The sequence below is a fragment of the Hylobates moloch genome, unplaced genomic scaffold (assembly GCF_009828535.3).
Source record: "Hylobates moloch isolate HMO894 unplaced genomic scaffold, HMol_V3 SCAFFOLD_12, whole genome shotgun sequence".
NCBI classification, from domain to species: domain Eukaryota; kingdom Metazoa; phylum Chordata; class Mammalia; order Primates; family Hylobatidae; genus Hylobates; species Hylobates moloch.
The window spans coordinates 39,319,973-39,338,666 of record NW_026652287.1 but is presented as its reverse complement, the minus strand read 5'-3'; the positions used below and the strand labels follow the sequence as shown (position 1 = coordinate 39,338,666).

At 49.2% G+C, this 18,694-nt stretch overlaps 1 protein-coding gene across 2 annotated transcripts in view; it reads left to right on the top strand.

Moving 5' to 3' along the window:
* Positions 1-18,694, top strand: part of MLLT1 (MLLT1 super elongation complex subunit) — a 71,724-nt gene that overhangs the window by 15,799 nt on the left and 37,231 nt on the right. For both annotated transcript variants that reach the window (XM_032169413.2, XM_032169412.2), the window contains exon 3: positions 5,885-5,967. In XM_032169413.2, coding sequence (XP_032025304.1) covers positions 5,885-5,967 — 83 coding nt within the window. The remainder of the gene's footprint in view (positions 1-5,884; positions 5,968-18,694) is intronic.

Here is an 18,694-nt window from a genome sequence, read left to right as displayed (position 1 = left end):
GCCCTTTTTTTTTTTAATCACCGCTTTATGGAGATGTAATTTACACATCATAAAATTCACTCTTGTAATGTGTACAGTTAGCGTTTTCAGTATATTCACATAGTTGTGCGGCCATGACCAGTGATTCCATCACTGCTGTCTAATTCCAGAACATTGCTGTCACCCCAGGGAGAAGCTCAGGCCCTGCAGTGGCAGTCACTCCCCTGCTCCCACCCTCCTCCTCCACCGTGCTCCCTTTCCCTCCCCCAGCTTTCATCCTCACTCCTGCCCTCCGCTCAGCCAGTCCAGGACCTTCAGCCTTCTGGCACCAGTGGCTGTCCCTGCCCTGCAGTGCCCCCATGGCAGACTCTGAGCCGTCGCTTCCTTATCCTGCCCCTTGCTCATCGTGTCCTCGTCCGACTTCCTTTCAGAGACTCGCAGGTGGCTTGAATCTCCTCCCTCCGGCCGTCACTCTCACGCCTTACTCCTGTCCTCTTGCTTCGTGTGGGCTCTCAGGCAGGAGGTGGGCCGGTGCATCTCCCTGGTCTCCCCGGTTGGACTGAAGCCTGTCCCTGGCACTCAGCCAACTGCCGTCCCTCTTGGGGCTGACTGGGGGGATAGAAGTTCTCCAGGCTCGGAGTACCCGTCACAGGACAGGATTCCTTCCTTGCAGGGGTGGGGACTATGAGATAAGATGTGACAGTAGATTTGGGAAGCATGTGACCTGGAAGTCAGAGGCCTAGGGACGTGGGGCTGTTTCTCGAAGGAGGTGGCCCTGCTGTGGGGGTTGTGGCTGTGTGGGATTCAGACTATGGGCGAGTGGGGAGAAGATGAGGCATGGGTGGAGTCTGAGAGTGAATCCCAGGCCACTGCCCATGCCCGTGCCTCCTCTGCTGGGGACAGGCCACCCTTCCTCTGTTCTACCTCCACTTTCCTCCCCAGGTTCGGATTAAGTATTCAGGTGCCTGGCCCCATGCCACACTTTATTTATTTATTACTTTTTTTAGTGGAGTCTCGCTCTGTTACCCAGGCTGGAGTGCAGTGGCACAATCTCCGCTTACCGCAACCTCTGCCTCCTGGGTTCACGTGATTCTCCTGCCTCAGCTTCCTGAGTAGCTGGGATTACAGGTGTGCACCACCATACCCAGCTAATTTTTGTATTTTTATTAGAGATGGAGTTTCATCACATCGGCCAGGCTGGTCTCGAACTGGCCTCCAGTGATCCACTTTCCTCAGCCTCCCAAAGTGCTGGGATTACAGGCATGAGCCACCGCACCCGGCCCCATGCTGCACTGTAGACCAGCTTGGCAGTATTTAGTAGTATGAAATGCCTCTGAAAGGAAGTGTTAGGTCCCATTCCAGGCCCTGGGGATGTCACACTCAGTGAGATGGAGCTAATGGTCTAGAGGTGGGGATGGAGGGAGACAAGCAGAGTGAGCGCAGAAGTCCTGCAGTTGAGGGGTACAGGACACACACCAGGGAGCCTGTGGAAGCTCAGAGCAGGGCTCCCAGAGGAAGTGATCTGTGGATCCGAGAGGCTCAGTGTGGCTGGATCGTGGGATCTGGGGCTGAGCTGCGCAGAGCTGAGGCGGAAGGCACCTTGTAGGTTGCAGAGGACAACGGGGAGCCCTCCCTCAGTGGGCACAGTCAGATTTGCAGTCAGAGGATCGATCATTCCCAGTGCAGAAGGTGCCTAGGAAGGAGCCTGAGGCTGGAAGAGAAAGGCATGGCACCGGGGCAGGGCCAAATTCCAGAGGGGCTTTGGGGTGGACTTGATAGCCACAGGTGAGCCTCTAGAGAGGAGTGCAGTGGGCTGGGGTCTAGGGCCAGTGGTGGGCAGCTGGGTCCTGAGTGGCGAGTTACGGGGGAAGGTGTGAGGGGGTTGGTGTAGGGTGGGCCTCATCATTGGAGGTCCCCTGTCCAGCATCCTGGTGGGATGTCAGAGGAGCAGGAAGGAGACTGGAATGGACACTGGAGCCCAGGCACCTGGGCCAGCCTCCCTCAGGCTGCACGTGCTCCCTATAGAGCCAGAATGGCACTGCAGGCGGGGCTGCTCCTCACCACGAGGCGAGCGTTGGTCTGAGGGTGATGACTTCCCCGGGAGTAAGCACTAAAGGCCAGGGGCATCTTCTTCTTTTTTTTTTTTTTTGAGATGGAGTCTCTGTCGCCCAGGCTGGAGTGTAGTGGTGCAATCTCGGCTCACTGCAGTCTTTGCCTCCCAGGTTCAAGCAATTCTCCTGCCTCAGCCTCCTCAGTAGCTGGGATTACAGGTGCGCATCACCATGTCTGGCTAATTTTTCTATTTTTAGTAGAGACAGGGTGTCACCATGTCGGTCAGGCTGGTTTGGAACTCGGGACCTTGTGATTCTCCCGCCTCGGCCTCTCAAAGTGTTGAGATGACAGGCGTGAGCCACCCGGCCAGCCAGGGGCATCGTCTTGGCCTCTGTGACCATCCCAGCCTCTGACTCTGTCTGACACAGATAGTGGTGGAGTGAATGAGTGAATGAATGGATGTCGTCTCTACTGCTGTTTGGGAGCGTGGTGATTCGTGTGCAGACCCTGATGTCAGGCAGTGGTGTTCAGAGCTCCCAGCAGGGCAGCCAGGGCTACAGTTGGTCTCTGGGGAGGCTGTGCCCACCTCGCTCCAGTTGAGCAAGCCTTGCACAGCCGCGGCATTTAGGCACAGGCCCTGTGCAAGGCTGTCCACTCAGCCCTGTCTTCGAGGGCCCCAGGTCATCACTCCAAATCTACCCTACTGATAGATCTTGTTTGCATAGTTACGTGTGATACACTAGGGAGATATCTGAGAATCTTTGAGAGTTGAGAGGTTTTTTGTTTGTTTTTTAAGAAAACTCTTGGCCAGGTGCAGTGGCCTGTGATCCCAGCACTTTGGGAGGCCAAGGCAGGTGGATCACTTGAGATCAGGCAGGACAACATGTTGGAACCCTATCTGTACAAAATATCAGAAATTAGCCAGGCATTGGTGGTGTGTGCCTGTAGTCCCAACTAGCGCAAGGCTGAGGTGAGAGGATCGCTTAATCCTGGGAGGTTGAGGCTACAGTGAGCTGTGATCACGCCACTGCACTCCAGCCTGGGCAGCAGCGCGAGACCTTGTCTCAAATCAAAAAAGAAAAATCTTATGGTTTTAATTTTAAAAATCATATTGTTTTCTAGCAATTTCTTTCTTTCTTTCTTTTTTTTCTGAGACAGGGTCTCACTCTGTCTCCCAGGCTGGAGTGCAGTTGTGTGACCTCAGCTCACTGTAGCCTCTACCTTTCAGGCTCAAGCGAATCTTTCTTTGGTTTTGTTTTTTCTTTTTTTTGGGATGGAGTCTTGCTCTGTCGCCCAGGCTGGAGTGCACTGGTGCAATCTCGGCTCACTGCAACCTCCACCTCCTGGGTTCAGGAGATTCTCCTGCCTCAGCCTCCCAGGAGATTCTCCTGCCTCAGCCTCCTGAGTAGCTGGGATTACAGGCGGCCGCCACCACACCCAGCTAATTTTTATACTTTTAGTAGAGATGGGGTTTTGCCATGTTGGTCAGGCTAGTCTCGAACTCCTGACCTCAGGTGGTCGCTCACCTCGGCCTCCCAAAGTCCTGAGATTACAGACGTGAGCCACCATGCCTGGCCAGTTTTCTAGCAATTTCTGACCCACTTAAGAATTACCTTACTAGTGCAAATATGTGTGTATGCAGATTTTTAGCAATGAGCATTATGCTAAGTGAAAGAAGCCAGACTGACTGGGCACAGTGGCTCACACCTGGAATCCCATCACTTTGGGAGGTGGAAGTGGGTGGATCACTTGAGGTCAGGAGTTCGAGACCAGCCTGGCCAACATGGCAAAACCCTGTCTCTACTAAAAATACAGAAATTAGCTGGACGTGGTGGCGGGCGCCTGTAATTACAGCTACTTGGGAGGCTGAGGCAGGATAATTGCTTTAACCTAGGAGACGAAGGTTGCAGTGACTCGAGATTGCACTACTGCTCTCCAGCCAGGGTGAGAGTGAGACTCCATCTCTGAAAAACAAACAAGCAAAGAAAGAAAGCCAGACCCGGAAGACAGAGACTGCATGATCTCACATACATGCAGCATTTAAAACAGTCACACTCAGAGAAGCCGAGAGTAGGAGGGTGGCTGCCGGTGGCTGCCAGGGGCTGGGGGACGAGGAGGTGATAGTCAGAAGGTACTGTTGTTCAGTTTTGCAAGGTAAGTTCTGGATCTACTATATAGCAGAGTCCCGATAGCTGACAATACCGTAGCATACACTAAAATTGCTAAGAGGGCAACTAAATGGTCTTCAAAGACAAAACAGTAAGAGAGAGCGGAAGGAAACTTTGGGAGGTGATGGACGTGTTCACGGCCTTGGTGGTGGCGATCGTTTCACAGATGTACACACGTCCCCAGACTCATCGAGAGGTGGACATTAAATATATGCGGCTTCTTAACCTGTCAGCCAGACCTCAGTAAACTGGGGAATAAAACTGACACACAGTGGCCAGGAGCTTTTCCTGTTTCCCAGTCGTAGTTGCATCTGGAGGGGAAAGCGAGGGATGCGGGATTTGATCTCTATGGCTCTAGATGTTTTCTTAAAAGTGAGAAGACACTGCTTCCATGGTACTTTTCTAGAAACAACATATGGGTCAAAACATTGATGGTTTATTCTGGGGAATGAGATTATAGGAGATTATTTTACGTGTATTTTGCTATTTGTTCATTTCAGTTTTTTTTTGTTTTTGTTTTTGTTTTTGAGACAGGGTCTCGCTCTGTCACCCAGGCTGGAGTGCAGTGGCACGATCCTACCTCCTGGGATCAAGCAATCCTCCCGCCTCAGCCCCCCGAGTAGCCTCTGGGACCACAGACGCGTGCCAGCACTCCTGGCTAATTTCTTATAGAGACAGGATCTCACTGTGTTGCCCAGGATGGTCTCAAACTCCTGGGTTCAAGTGATTGTCCTGCCTCAGCTTCCAGAGTGCTGGGATTACAAGCATGAGGCACTATGCCTGGTTTTTGTTTGTTTGTTTTTGAGACGTAGTCTCGCTCTATTGCCCAGGCTGGAGTGTAGTGGTGCGATCTCGGCTCACTGCAACCTCTGCCTCCTGGGTTCAAGAGATTCTCCTAACTCAGCCTCTCAATTAGCTGGGATTACAGGTGCCCGCACCATGCCTGGCTAATTTTTGTATTTTTAGTAGAGACAAGTTTTCACCATGATGGCCAGGCTGGTCTCGAACTCCTAACCTCAAGTGATCAGCCTGCCTTGGCCTCCCAAAGTGCTGGGATTACAAGTAAGTGTGAGCCACCATGTCTGGCCTTTTTTTTTTTTCTTTTTTAATCTCTGGGGTCAGTGGGGTTTTGTTCACGTCACTTGGGAATGCTCTTATTAGGTGCTAAACTAGAACCCAGGAGGAGGGTCCCAGCCGCCTGGGGCTCCCCCGTCTCCCAGCACATGTGTCCGTGGTGCAGCAGGTGCTCAGCCCCCGTGCTGGAGGCGGTGACAGTAGAGCGTGTGGCCCTCCCTGCTGGGTTTCACGCCTCACCCAGGTCACGCTTACCGACATCGACCCGAGTCTGGTGAACTTGTGCAGCCTTCTCTGGCCTCAGCCTCCTCGTCCTCTGCAGGAGCAAGTGTCCCGATGACAGGCTTAACGTTCCTTATCACTCTCTGCTGACCATGCCGGTGGCCAAGTCTCCTTTCTTCTCCTCTTCCCTGCTGTTTTATTCCTAAGATCCCTTTGCCGTGGAAGTCAACCTTGTCAGGGAGGCTCAACCTCCTGAAAAGCCACCCCCTGAGAGGCCAGCCAAGCCCCTGTGAGGAGGTGGTGGGGTTGAGGGGTGCGGTACTGCCACTGGCGGCTGGGCCTGAAACAGGCAGGAAGCTGATGGGTATGTTTCTTCCTTTTCTTTTTAGTGTGCAAGGAGCCCCCCTACAAAGTAGAGGAGTCGGGGTATGCTGGCTTCATCATGCCCATCGAGGTGCACTTCAAAAACAAGGTAGGATCCCCGAGGGGAGCAAGCAGGATGCCTCTCTGTGGGGACCCCTGCTCCAGGTGCCATGGCAGTTCACAAAACAGGCCGGAGACCTGGCCACTGCCCGTGCACAGGCGTTCCAGTGAGTGCTGCGGGGAGTGCTGGTCGCCATCTCCATTCCTGGAGACGTCAGGGACCAGGACACGAGTGGGTTCGTGACAGCAGGTGGGCGTGCCCCTTGGTCCGCTTCTCTAGGGGAGCTGCTGGGCTACCTCCTGTCCAGTTGCCTAGAAAATGTGCCAGCAGTGACATTCCCTGTCAGAGCCAGCTTCCTCGACGGTCCTAGAGGGTTAATAACCGGGCTGTGTGTAGTGACTGAGATCGGGAAATAGCTTAAATATCTGATTACGGTCCGATTACGGTGCGTCTTTTGGGCAGAATCTTTGATAACCTTCAGAATTAACGAAGCAAGCTACGTATATAATACTTAAAGGAGAAAGGAGTTATCTCTATCCAGAATGTTGGCGCGGGTCATCCGGGTCATCCGGGTGGTGGGAGTCCAGCGGGTTTTGTTTTCTTTTCTTTCATCTGTAGTTCTTCACTTTTTTTTTTTTTTTTTTGGCCTAATGATTAAAACAACTCAGAGCCTGCCCTTGCTCCTCCTCCCAGGTGTCACCACAGGGCCAGCGGTGACATTTCCTGGCTCGTGGCTTGTCCATGGCCGGCTGCTTTCCCACAAGTGCAGCTGGCCTGGCATGGAGGCAGCGCTGGGGAAGGAGGTGTCCCTGGGAGGCCTGTGGATGCCGCCCCGCTTGGTTACTGAGTCCCTGGTTTGTACCTGGCGGTGCCAGGCTCTGTGGCTGCTATTCCACTTTTCCACAAATCCCCTGGCACAAAGGGCCTTGAGAAGAGGCATTTGGCGTGTTGCCCTCCTAGGAGCCGGGTGACATTTCAGCCGGTACAGCTTGGCCGATTTCAGATGCAAGGCCTCGCCCGGGGTCCAGTTCACAGAAACCTAGGTCATTCTGAGGCTTTGTTGGGATTGAGGCCCCGCTGGGAGAAGAGCTGAACCTGCCTGCAAGTGGGCCTCCTGAGGGGTGAGTGGTCCCTGCCCTTGGGCCTATGGGGCCACCCCCCTGCCAGGTGTGTCCCTGGGCTCCCAGTCTCCCCAGGTCCATCCAGTGAGTGTGTGGAAGGGGAATGAGAACAGCAGCCCCCTCTTGGGGTGGTTGAGGGGATTGCTCGAGCCCATCTGTGAAGGTGCTCCACAGCCCAGGCACTGGTATTCTAGCGGGTGGGTTGTGGGGCCACCGTCTGTATAGGCAGTTTAAACTCCCCTCTGGGGTGACTTAGATTAAGGTCCTCTGAGGTTCAGAAGCAGTTTGGGCCAGCAAGCCTTTTTTTTTTTTCGTTTTTAGAGACAAGGTCTTGCTCTGTTGCCCAGGCTGGAGTGCAGTGGTGCAGTCATAGCTCACTGTATCCTCAACCTCCCAGGCTCAAGCAATCCTCCCACCTCAGCCTCCCAAGTAGCTGGGACTACAGGCACGTGCCACTGTGCCCAAGCTCAGTGAGGTTTTCTGTGTTGCCAGACACCTGTCTGGTCCCTGACACGGCCTTCAGGCACCTGGGGACTGGTGGCATCCATTCTACTTCCTAGCACCCTCAGGCAAGGGGCTGCAGCTGCAGCCTGGCTCCGCTGTGGGCTGCCCATGGATTTGGAGGCAGGTGGGGCGGGGCCTGGCCAGTGCTGTTTGCTGCTTGTCATCCTGGCTCAGTAGGGGCAACTTCAGGCGAGATGCAGGCCAGCCGCTCCCAAGTGTGGCAGAAACTCATACTGTGTGGTGCCACCGTGCCCAGTGCAGCAGGGGCCCTAAGTGGCTGCCGCTCAGGTGCCCCCACCTGCTGTGTCCTGCAGCACTCAACTGAGTCGGAAATGCAGATTCCAGGGCTGTTTGTGTCCTGAGTTCCTGAGGCTCCACCCTTGCATCCTGGCCCTATACAGAAAGGGAGCGGGGGGCCCTTTGACCATAGGATTGTCACTACTGGGCCCAGCATCCTCCCCTGTGTGGGGGTGTCGAGAGGGCAGAGAGCCCTCTCTGAATCCCTGCCTACTCTTTCGGGATCCTAGGGGCTTCATTTAGGGTGTGGGGGCGTGTGGTTGCATGGCGGGCGTGGGACCTCATGTTCCTCTAGAGCGCCTGTTGCCTGGTTCCTCTGAAAGGCCCCAAACGTGGTGCCAGCTCCCTCAGTGCCCTTCAGCAGGAGCGTGTGCACTTCCAGCAACCCATGGTAACATCGTTGGGTTAAGATGTTTTCTTTAAGTCTAGTTTATCGAGGTATAATTTACATATAGTAAAATTCTCCCATTTTAGATGTAGCAGGTTTTTCAAATCTCAGCATGTGCTTTCATTGAGCCCTTTTGGAGGATGGCCAGTTTTTCTGTTTTTTTTTTTTTTTTTTTTAATGTCATGTTTCTTGGTGTTTATTTGTCTGAATAATTCCTGCAGAAGCTGCGTAGCTGGGCCCGGAGTTCTGCCATGAGCCTGTGCTGAGAATCGCAGCGCTCCCTCTCTCTCAGGACAGAGGCCAGCTGCTTCAGTGTACTATGTGCCCCATTGCCTGGGAACCCTCTCTTCCTGGGGTGGTTGTAGAGGGTCCTGCACCGGGAGTACCAGTGGCCCCATGGCAAGGGTCAGGGATTCAGGTCCTCCTCACAGCGGCAGTGGTGTGTGTGCTGTCCACAGGTGGAGGAGATCCTGGATCCCGAGTCACTTGGTCAAGCCTCAGAAGTTGGCAGAGCTAGGATTGGAACCAGCTCTTTGTAAACACACACCAGTTGTCCAAATACCTGAGACAGGCATGACCTAGAATGACAGTGCTTGATGAGTTTCGGTGCCAGGGATAGGAGTGCAGGATTCAGAACATGATTAGGGACAGGGTCATAGTGCATGGGTTTGCTGGCGGTTTTTCTACCTGGTGTTGCCAGGGCTCATGTTTGGTGGCTAGCCATGGCTTACTCCTCGGTGGGAGGTCAGGTAAGTGGAATAAGGAGTAAACAGAGGTTGGTGACGGGGTGGGTTTGGGGAGGCGCTGATGTGTCCAGACCGGGTAGGGAGAGAGCTATGGAGACCACAGTTTGGAGGTGGACACGCCAGGGTTCAATCTCAGAGCCTGGCTGTGTCACCATGGGTGGGTCACTCCTCTGGGCCTCAGTTTGTCTATCCATAAGATGGGGTTTCTGGCTGCATCTGCTTCTCAGGTGTCAGGAAGATTAAGAGGGAGACAGCAGGTGCAGCACTTGGCCCGGGGCCTGGCATGTAGTAGGCATTTCATCCGTTCATTGTTGAGATAGTATCGGCTCCTTCCAGTCAATCTGGGCAAGGAAGTTCAGTGGAGAAAGGGAGCAGGGAGCCTCAGACCTCAGAGGGCCCAAAGGAGGTTGAAGGTCCTGCGATGAAAAAGATGTTGTTTGGCTTCTCCGGTGAGTGTGGCTCTAAGACCGGAGCAGAAAAGGTGCTTTCTCAGACAGCTCTATTCTTGTATAAGTGTGAGAGTTTTTCAGCAAGTGCACTTGACCTTGAATATGGCATCTCCTGTAAAATGAAGCAATTGTGCTTTATGCAGTGTTAGGCACTAGAACTTAACTGAGGCCGCATTTTGTTTGACCTGTTGGTAGGATGTCCTTTTACAGAAAAATCACTCCTTTCTCTCAAGGAAAAAGAATTTGGAAGGCCTCATCTGATTGCAAAGTAATACATGTGTGTTGTGAAGTTTTTCTGAAGCAAGACGACAGCGTTGCCTTGGTTGACATCTGCTGGGAACATGCGTGTTGGGCAACTCAACCTTTTTGCTGTTCTGGGCGTGTCTGCAAATGACTGTGAAAGCTGACAGTATCAGTTTGGGGTTTGCAAATGAACTTCAGTGAGGAGGTAAATTCAAAAGTATGGAATCTATGCAGAATGATGGACAGCTATACCATTCTGTGTTTATCCATTCATCTGTGGATAGACGTTTGGGCTGTTTCTACCCATTCGCTATGGGGAATAGTGCTGCTGTGAACGTGTGTGTGTGTGTGTGTGTGTGTTTGTACTTGTTTGAGTGCCCGTTTTCAGTTCCTCTGGGTGTATACACCTAGGAATGGAATTGCAGGCTCATACAATAATTTTCTGCTTAGCTTTCTGAGGAGCTGCTAAGCCGTTTTCCAATGGCTGGATCCTGTCATAGTTCCACCAGCAATGTGTGAGGGTTCCTGTTTCTCCAGATCCTCAGCAATGCTTGTTTTCTGTTTCTTAAAAATTATAGCCATCCTCTAGGGTATAGAGCGGTAACTGTTGAGGTTTTTATTTGCATTTCCTTGATGACCCGTGATGTTTCACATCTTTTCACATGCTTGCTGGCTGCACGTATCTCTTTCTTGGGAAATGTCTAGATATATCCATTGCCCATTTTTGTTTGTTTTTTTCCAAGATGGAGTCTCACTCTTTTGGCCAGGCTGGAGTGCAGTGGTGCCATCTCGGCTCACTACAACCTCTGCCTCCTGGGTTCAAGTGATTTTCCTCCCTCAGCCTCCCAAGTAGCTGGAATTATAGGCTCCCGCCACCACACCCGGCTAATTTTTGTATTTTTATTACTGATGGGGTTGCTCCATGTTTGCGAGGCTGGTCTCGAACTCCCAATCTCAAGTGATCCATCTGTCTTGGCCTCCCAAAGTGCTGGGATTACAGGCGTGAGTCACCATGCCCAGCCGATTGTCCACTTTTGAATTAGGTTGTTTGTTTTTGTTGTTGTGTTATAGAAGTTCTTTAAATATTTTGGGTATGTGATTTCAAATATCTTATCCCCTTTTTTAGGTTTCTTTTTTGTTTTTTGTTTTTTTTTTTACATTCTTCATAATGTCTGCTTTTTGAGCAGGGTCTCACTCTGTTGCCCAGGCTGGAGTGCAGTGATCTTGGTGTGATCTTGGTTCACTGTAACCCTGACTTCCTAGGCTCAAGCAATCCTCCCACCCCAGCCTCCCAACTAGCTGAGATTACAGGCGTGAGCTGCCGCACCCAGCCCTGATAATGTCCCTTGTTGCATGAATGTTTTAAATGTTTATGAAATTCTATTTATCTGTTTTCTCTTGTCGCTCACACCTTTGGTGTCAAATCTGTGACTCCATTGCCAAATCTGAGGTCATGAAGATTTGTCCCATGTTTATTTACACCAGTTTCATAGTTGTAGTCCTTATACTTAGATAGTTGATCATTTTCGAGTGAACTTTCATATATGAAGCGAGGTGGGGGTCTAACAGTATTCTTTTGCATGTGGTTTTCCAGGTGTCCCAGCACCATTCATTGAAGAGACTGTTCTTTTGCTATCGAGTGGTGTTAGAGCCTTGTTGAAAATCAGCTGGCCATAGATTTGGGGTTTAAAACTGGACTCTGAATTCTTTTCATTGGTCTATGTGTCTGTGCTTATGCTGGTGCCATACTGTTTTGATGACTGTAGTTGTATAGGAAGGTTATTTTTATTTTATTTTATTTATTTATTGTTTTTGAGACGGAATCTTGCTCTATCGCCCAGGCTGGAGTGCAGTGGCGCCATCTCGGCTGACTGCAAGCTCTGCGTCCCGGGTTCACGCCATTCTCCTGCCTCAGCCTCCCGAGTAGCTGGGACTACAGGTGCCTGCCACCATGCCTGGCTAATGTTTTGTTTTTTTTAGTAGAGACCAGGTCTCACCATGTTAGCCAGGATAGTCTCGATCTCCTGACCTCGTGATCCACCCACCTCGGCCTCCCAAAGTGCTGAGATTACAGGCGTGAGCCACCGTGCCCCGCCTTTTCTTTTTTTTTTTTTGTCAGAGTCTTGCTGTGTCACCCAGGCTGGAGTGCAGTGGTGCAATCATGGCTCACTGTAGCTTTGACCTCTTGGGCTCAGGCAGTCCTCCCACCTCAGCCTCCCAGGTAGCTGGGACCACGGGCATGCACCACCACATCCAGCTAATTTTATTATTTTTGTAGAGATTGGGTCCCATTGTGTTGCCCAGGCTGGTCTTTTTATTTATTTATTTATTTATTTATTTATTTATTTATTTATTTATCTTTTTGAGACAGAGTTTCGCTCTTGTCCAGGCTGGAGTGCAGTGTCACGATCCTGGCTCACTGCAACCTCTGCCTCCCAGGTTCAAGCGATTCTCCTGCCTCAGCCTCCTGAGTAGCTGGGATTACAGGTGCCCGCAACCATGTCTGGCTAATTTTTTGCATTTTTAGTAGAGACGGGGTTTCACCATGTTGGCCAGGCTTGTCTCGAACTGGCCTCAGGTGATCCACCCGCCTCGGCCTCCCAAAGTGATGGGATTACAGGTGTGAGCCACCGTGCCTGGCCCAGGCTGGTCTTGAACTCTTGGCCTTAAGCGATCCTTTCGCCTTGGGCCCCCAAAATGCTGGAATTACAGGTGTGAGTCAGTGCGCCCAGCCTTGTAGGAAGTTTTGGAATTGGCAAGTGTGAGTCCTCTGTTTTGTTTTTCCCTCTTCAATTTGAGTTTGGCTATTCTGTGCCCCTTGTGATTCCATATGAACTTGAGGTTTGACTTTTCCATTTTTGCAAAAAATTATATTGGAATTTTGATAGGGATTCTATTGTATCTAGTCATTTTTGAAACATCGTAGCAATATTAAGTTTTCAGTCCATGAACAAGGAATGTCTTTCCACTTAATTAAGTCTTTAGGTTCTTTCAGCAATATTTTATAGTTTTCAGTATACATAAGTCTTTTACCTGTGTGCTTAAATTTATTCCTAGGTTTTTTTGCCTTGTTTTGTTTTGAGACAGAGTCTCTGTCCATCAGCTAGGCTGGAGTGCAGTGGCACGATCTTGGCTCACTGCAACCTCTGCCTCCTGGGTTCAAGCGATTCTCCTGCCTCAGCCTCCTGAGTAGCTGGAATTACGGGCGTGTGCCACCACGCCCGGCTAATTTTTGTATTTTTAGTAGAGATGGGGTTTTGCCATGTTGCCAGGCTGGTCTCAAACTCCTGATCGCAAGTGATCCGCCCACCTCGGCCTTCCAAAGTGCTGGGATTACAGGCATGAGCCACTGTGCCTGGCCTTATTCCTAGGTATGTTATTCTTTGAAATGCTATTGTAAATGGAATTCTTTCCTAATTCCCTTTTTGGATTCTTCATTGCAGGTATATAGAAACACAGCTGATTTTGTTTTTTGTTTTTCCTGTAGACCTCCCCTCTGGACAGCACAACCAATTTTTGTGTATTGATCTTGTACCCTGCAGCTTTACTGAATTTATTATTAGCTTTAGTAGGGTGTTGTTTTCTTTTTCTTTTGTTGTTGTTTTTTTTGTGTGTGTGGCTTCTTTGGGGTTTTCTGTATATAGAATCATGTCATCTGCGAATAGAGATTCCAGTTTGGATGTCTTTTGTTAAAATCTTTTCCTTGCTTTACTGCCCTGGCCACAACCTCTAGCACAGTGTTGAATAGCAATGGAGAGGGTAGGCATCCCGAGTGGTTCCTGATCTTAGGGGAAGAGTTTCCAGCCTTTTTCCATTGAGTGTGATGTCAGCTGTGAGCTTTTTGTAAATGCCCTTTATCAGGTTAAGGAAATTCCCTTCTAGAAGAAGGAAAAACCTGTTTTCTGCACTCAACGACATTTCTGACACCAAGTGTGTGGGTTTCCCAGACATTAGAATTCTCCAGTTCTCCACGGACACCACCTGGGGGTCCTACAGTTGAATTCAGTGATGTTATCCACGACCTGGAGTTAGCGCAAGCTCCCAGGTTAAGAGCCCAGTTTCACAGGACAGCCCCCGCTTCAGGTACCAGTCGCGAGTCCCAGACTGCCACCTGTACTCAACCAGCCATAAATCGGGTGTTCCCCTCCTTAGGTTCAACAGTTCTCTGTAACGGCTCACAGAACTCAGGAAAACATTTTACTTCCATTACTGGTTTGTTGTAAAGAGTGCAATTCAGTAATGGCCAAACCTTGCTGCATGGGGCAGGGTATGTGGGAAGGGTGCTGACGTTCCATGCCCTCAGACGGGCCAGCCTGGAAGCTCTCGGAACCCCTTTGTGTAAGGTGTTTATGGAGGCTCCATTGTGTGGGCATGATTGATTAAACCATTGGCCATTGGTGATTAAACTAAATTTCCAGCCCCTTTGCCCTCCCTAAGAGGTCAGGGGGTGGGACTGAAAATTCCAGCCGCCTATCACATGATTGGTTCCCCTGACAACCAGCCCCCATCCTGAAGCTATCTAGGGGCATTCAGTCACCAGGCATCTCATGAACGAATGAAAAGATGCTCGTATCACTTCCAAGATTTCAAGGATCTTAGAGGCCTTTGTGTCAGGAACCCAGGACTAAGACCCAATATTAAAACCAAACAGGCTTCTATCACCACCATCTCTCAGAAAGTGTTTTAGCAGCTCGGTGCCAGGACTAGGAGCAGAGAGCAAATGTATATATTTCTTACCGTGTCATACCTTCTTTTCCTAGTTTGCTGAATGACATTTTTCTAAATCATGAATAGGTGTTGAGTTTTGTCACATGCTTTTATCTGTCTCTAATGAGAAAATCATGCGGATTTTTTCTTCCTTTTATTAATGTGCTGTGTTACGCCGATGGATTTTTATGTAGGAACCCCCTGCCGCCTTGCATTCCTGGGATAAATCCCTCTTGGTTGTGGTGTATAATCTTTTTAGTGTGCTGTTGGATTGGGTTTGCTAGTATTTTGTTAAGGATTTTTGTGTCTGTATTCATAAGGAACGTTGCTGTGTGGTTTTCTTGTGGTATCTTTGTCTGGCTTTAGTATCAGGGCAACACCACCCTCATAAAGTGAGTTAGGAGGTATTCCCTCCTCTTCTAAGTTTTGGTAGAGTTTGAGCAGGAGTGGTATTTGTTCTTTGAATGTTCCGTGGAGTTTAGTGAACTGTCTGGTCTTGGACTTTTCTTTGTGGGAAGTATTTGATTTCTGATTCCATCTCTTGTTATCAATGTGTTGAGATTCTCCACCTTTTTTTTTTTTTTTTGAGATGGCATCTCGCTCTGTCGCCCAGGCTGGAGTGTGCAGTGGCGCAATCTTGGCTCACTGCAAGCTCCGCCTCCCGGGTTCACGCCATTCTCCTGCCTCAGCCTCCCGAGTAGCTGGGACTACAGGCGCGCCCACCACACCCGGCTAATTTTTTTTTTGTATTTTTAGTAGAGACGGGGTTTCACTGTGTTAGCCAGGATGGTCTTGATCTCCTGACTTCGTGATCCGCCCGCCTCGGTCTCCCAAAGTGCTGGGATTACAGTCGTGAGCCACCGTGCCCAGCCCCACTTCTTCTTGATTCAGTTTTAGTAATTTGCTTCTAAGGTTATGTCTTATCTACATTATCTAGCTGGTGTATAGTTGTCTATAGTATTCTCATAATTCTTTTAATTTCTATAAGATTGGTAGTTTCCACTTTTATTTCTGATGTGGGTTATTTATGTTCTTTATTTTAAATACTAGCCAAAGGTTGGTCAATTTAGTTGATCTCTTCAAAGAAACAACTTGATTTTATTGATTTACTCTGTGTCTTTTATTCCGTATTTTGTTTATTTCTGTTCTTTTTCCTTTTCTTAGCTTTGAGTTTAGTTCTTTTTCTAATTCCTTAGGGTGTAAAGGGAGTCAATGATTTGATGTCACTCTTATTTTTGAATGTAGGTGTTTACACCTGTACATTTCGCTCTGAGCACTGTGTACACTGTATTCCATATGTTTCGATATATTGTGTTTTGTTTTCATTATCTCAAAAGTATCTTCTAATTCTCCCAGTGATTTCTTCTTTGACCCATTGGTTGTTGTATTTGTTGGGGTTTTTTCTCCAGACAAAATCAATAGGAGAGACAGATAGATACCCAGATACGAGAGGGAACTTATTAGGGGAATAGGCTCACGTGATTGTGGAGGCCGAGAAGTCCCGTGACAGGCCACCTGCAGGCTGGAGATCTGGGTTGCCGGCAGCACAGCTCCCCTCAAGCTCAGACGCCTCTGCAGCAGGGAAACCCTGGTGTAATTCTCAGTCCGAGGTCGAAGGCCTGGTACTGAGGGTGTGAGGCCAGAGTCCTAAGGCCACAGAGAGAGACAGACAGATGGAGAGATTGCCGTCCCTGACTTTTTGTCCCTTTAGAGACAGATCGCCATTTCTGTCTTTTTTGTCCCTTCTGGGACCCAACCAGTTGGATGGTGCTGGTCCACATTGAGGGCGAATCTTCCCTACTCAGCCCGCCGACTGACATGCCAGTATCCTCTGGAAACACCCTCATAGACACACCCAGAAATAATGCCTTACCGGGTCTCTAGGTTCTTTTTTTCTTTTTTCTTTGTGATGGAGTCTCGCTCTGTCACCTAGACTGGAGTGCAGTGGTACAATCTCAGCTCACTGCAGCCTTGACCTCCCTGGGCTCAGGTGATCCTCCCACTTCAGCTTTCCGAGTGGCTGGGACTACAGGTGCATGTCACCACGCCCAGCTATTTATTCTTTCTTTCTTTCTCTCCTTCCTTTCTTTCTTTCTTTCTTTCTTTCTTTCTTTTTCTTCTTCTTTTTTTTTTGGTGGTGGGTAGAGATGGGGTTTTGTCATGTTGCTCAGGCTGGTCTCGAACTCCTGGGCTCAAGCGATCCTCCTGCCTTGCCCCCCCAAAGTGCTGGGGTTATAGGCATGAGCCACTGTGCCAGGTCCTCTAGGTATTTCTTAATTCAGTCAAGTTGACATCTAAAATTAACCAAAGCCTCTCATCTGAATTTGGTTCCTCTTTATTCTTTTTTCTAACTCACTGTTCCTTTCTTTTTTGTAGCACATACGTGGATGTGTGTTTACTTGTCTGTGTGTCTCTACCACCCGAAAGTAAGCTCAGGACCAGGGCTCTGCTTTTATTCTCGGCTGGCCTCTAGCATGGAGGTGGCACTTGCTAAATATTTATTACATAAATACTAAATGGATGAACCAGATTCATTCCAGAGGGGGTAGCTGTTGTATGTCCAAATATCAGAAAACCTCCTGGCACAACCAGTGAATAAGTGCCGCCGCCCCCCGCCCCCCACCCCCAACCTTTTTAAGAATGGAGGTGAAATTCACGAGATGAAATTAACCATTTTAAAGCAAACAGTAAGTAAAGTGGCATTTAGTACATTCACAGGGTTGTACTACTGCCGTCTCCTTCTAGTTCCAGAGCAGTTTCATCACCCTGGAAGGAAACCTTGTGCCAGTAAGCAGCTGTTTCCCATTCCCCACCTCACCACCATTCCTGGCAGCAACTCATCTATATTGTGTCTTCGTGGATGGGCCTATTCTGGCAGTTTCATATAAATGGAGTCATACAGTATGTGATGTTCGTGTCTGGCTTCTTTATTTCTTTCTGCCATATTTGTGAGTTCATCCATGTTGTTGCGTGTATAAGAACTGCATTCCTTTTCACGGCCAAGTAACATTCTGCTGTATGGCTGTCCCACACTTTGTTTATCCGTTCATCCACTGACGGCCATGCAGGCTGTTCCCACCTCTTGGCTATTGTGAATAAGCACAGCTTTGAACATGGCTGTGCATGTATGTGTTTGAGTACCAGGTTTCAATTCCTTTGGGTATACAGTTGGCCCTCCATATCCATGGGCTCCGCATCCATGAATTCAACCAACCACAAACAGAAAACATTTGGAAAAAAAATCCACAGAGTTCTAAAAGGCAAAACGTGAATCTGCCAGGGGCCATTGAATCCACGTGAATGCAGTGATGCGTGCATTGTATTCGGCATGATAAGTGATCTAGAGATGATTTCAAGTATATGGGAGGGTGTGCATAGGTTATCTGCAAATGCTGTTATTTTATATAAAGGGATTTGAGCCTCTGCAGACTTTGGTATCCAGAGGGTGTCCTGGAACCAGTCCCTCACAGTTCTGAGGGATGACTGTATACCTTAGAGTGGAATTGCTGGGTCATATGGTAATTCTATGTTTAATTTCTTTGAGGGAGTGCCAAACTATTTTCACAGCAGCCAAACCATTTTATATTGCCACTAGCAACACACAAGCATTCCAATTTCTCCACATCCTCAGCAACATTTGTTATCTCCTGTTTTTTGTCTGTTTTTAGTGATAGCCATCCCTGTGGGTGTGAAATGGTATTTGTAGGTGGTTTTGATTCACCTTTCCCTGATGATTAATGAAGTCGAGCATCTTTTCATGTGCTTATTGGCCATTTGTGTATCTTTTTTAGAAGATACGTCTATTCAAGCTCTTTGCCCATATTTGATTTGGGTTGGTTTTCTTTTTGAGTTGTAAGAGTTTTTTTGTCTTTGTTTTTGTTTTTTTTTTTTTTGAAATAGAGTCTCACTGTGTCACCCAGGCTGGAGAACAGTGGTGTAATAACAGCTCATTGCAGACTCCACCTCTCCCCTCAAGCAATCCTCCCACCTCAGCCTCCTGAGTGGCTGGGACCACAGGTGTGCACCACCATACCTGGCTAATTTTTGTATTTTTGTAGAGATAGGGTCTTGCCATGTTGCCCAGGCTAGTCTTGAACTTCTGAGCTCAAGCGATCTGCCCACCTAGACTTCCCAAAGTGCTGGGATTACAGGCGTGAGCTGCTTTACTTGACCGGGTCCTTTATATCTTCTGGATAAGTGCCTGTTTTTAAGCATTGACAGTAAAGTGCTTGCTGGGCAGACTGGATGCGTGATGGGAACTTCCCTGAGCTGGGGGCTTCAGCTCTTCAAGGGGGGATCCGGGTGGCCTCCCTCCCATCA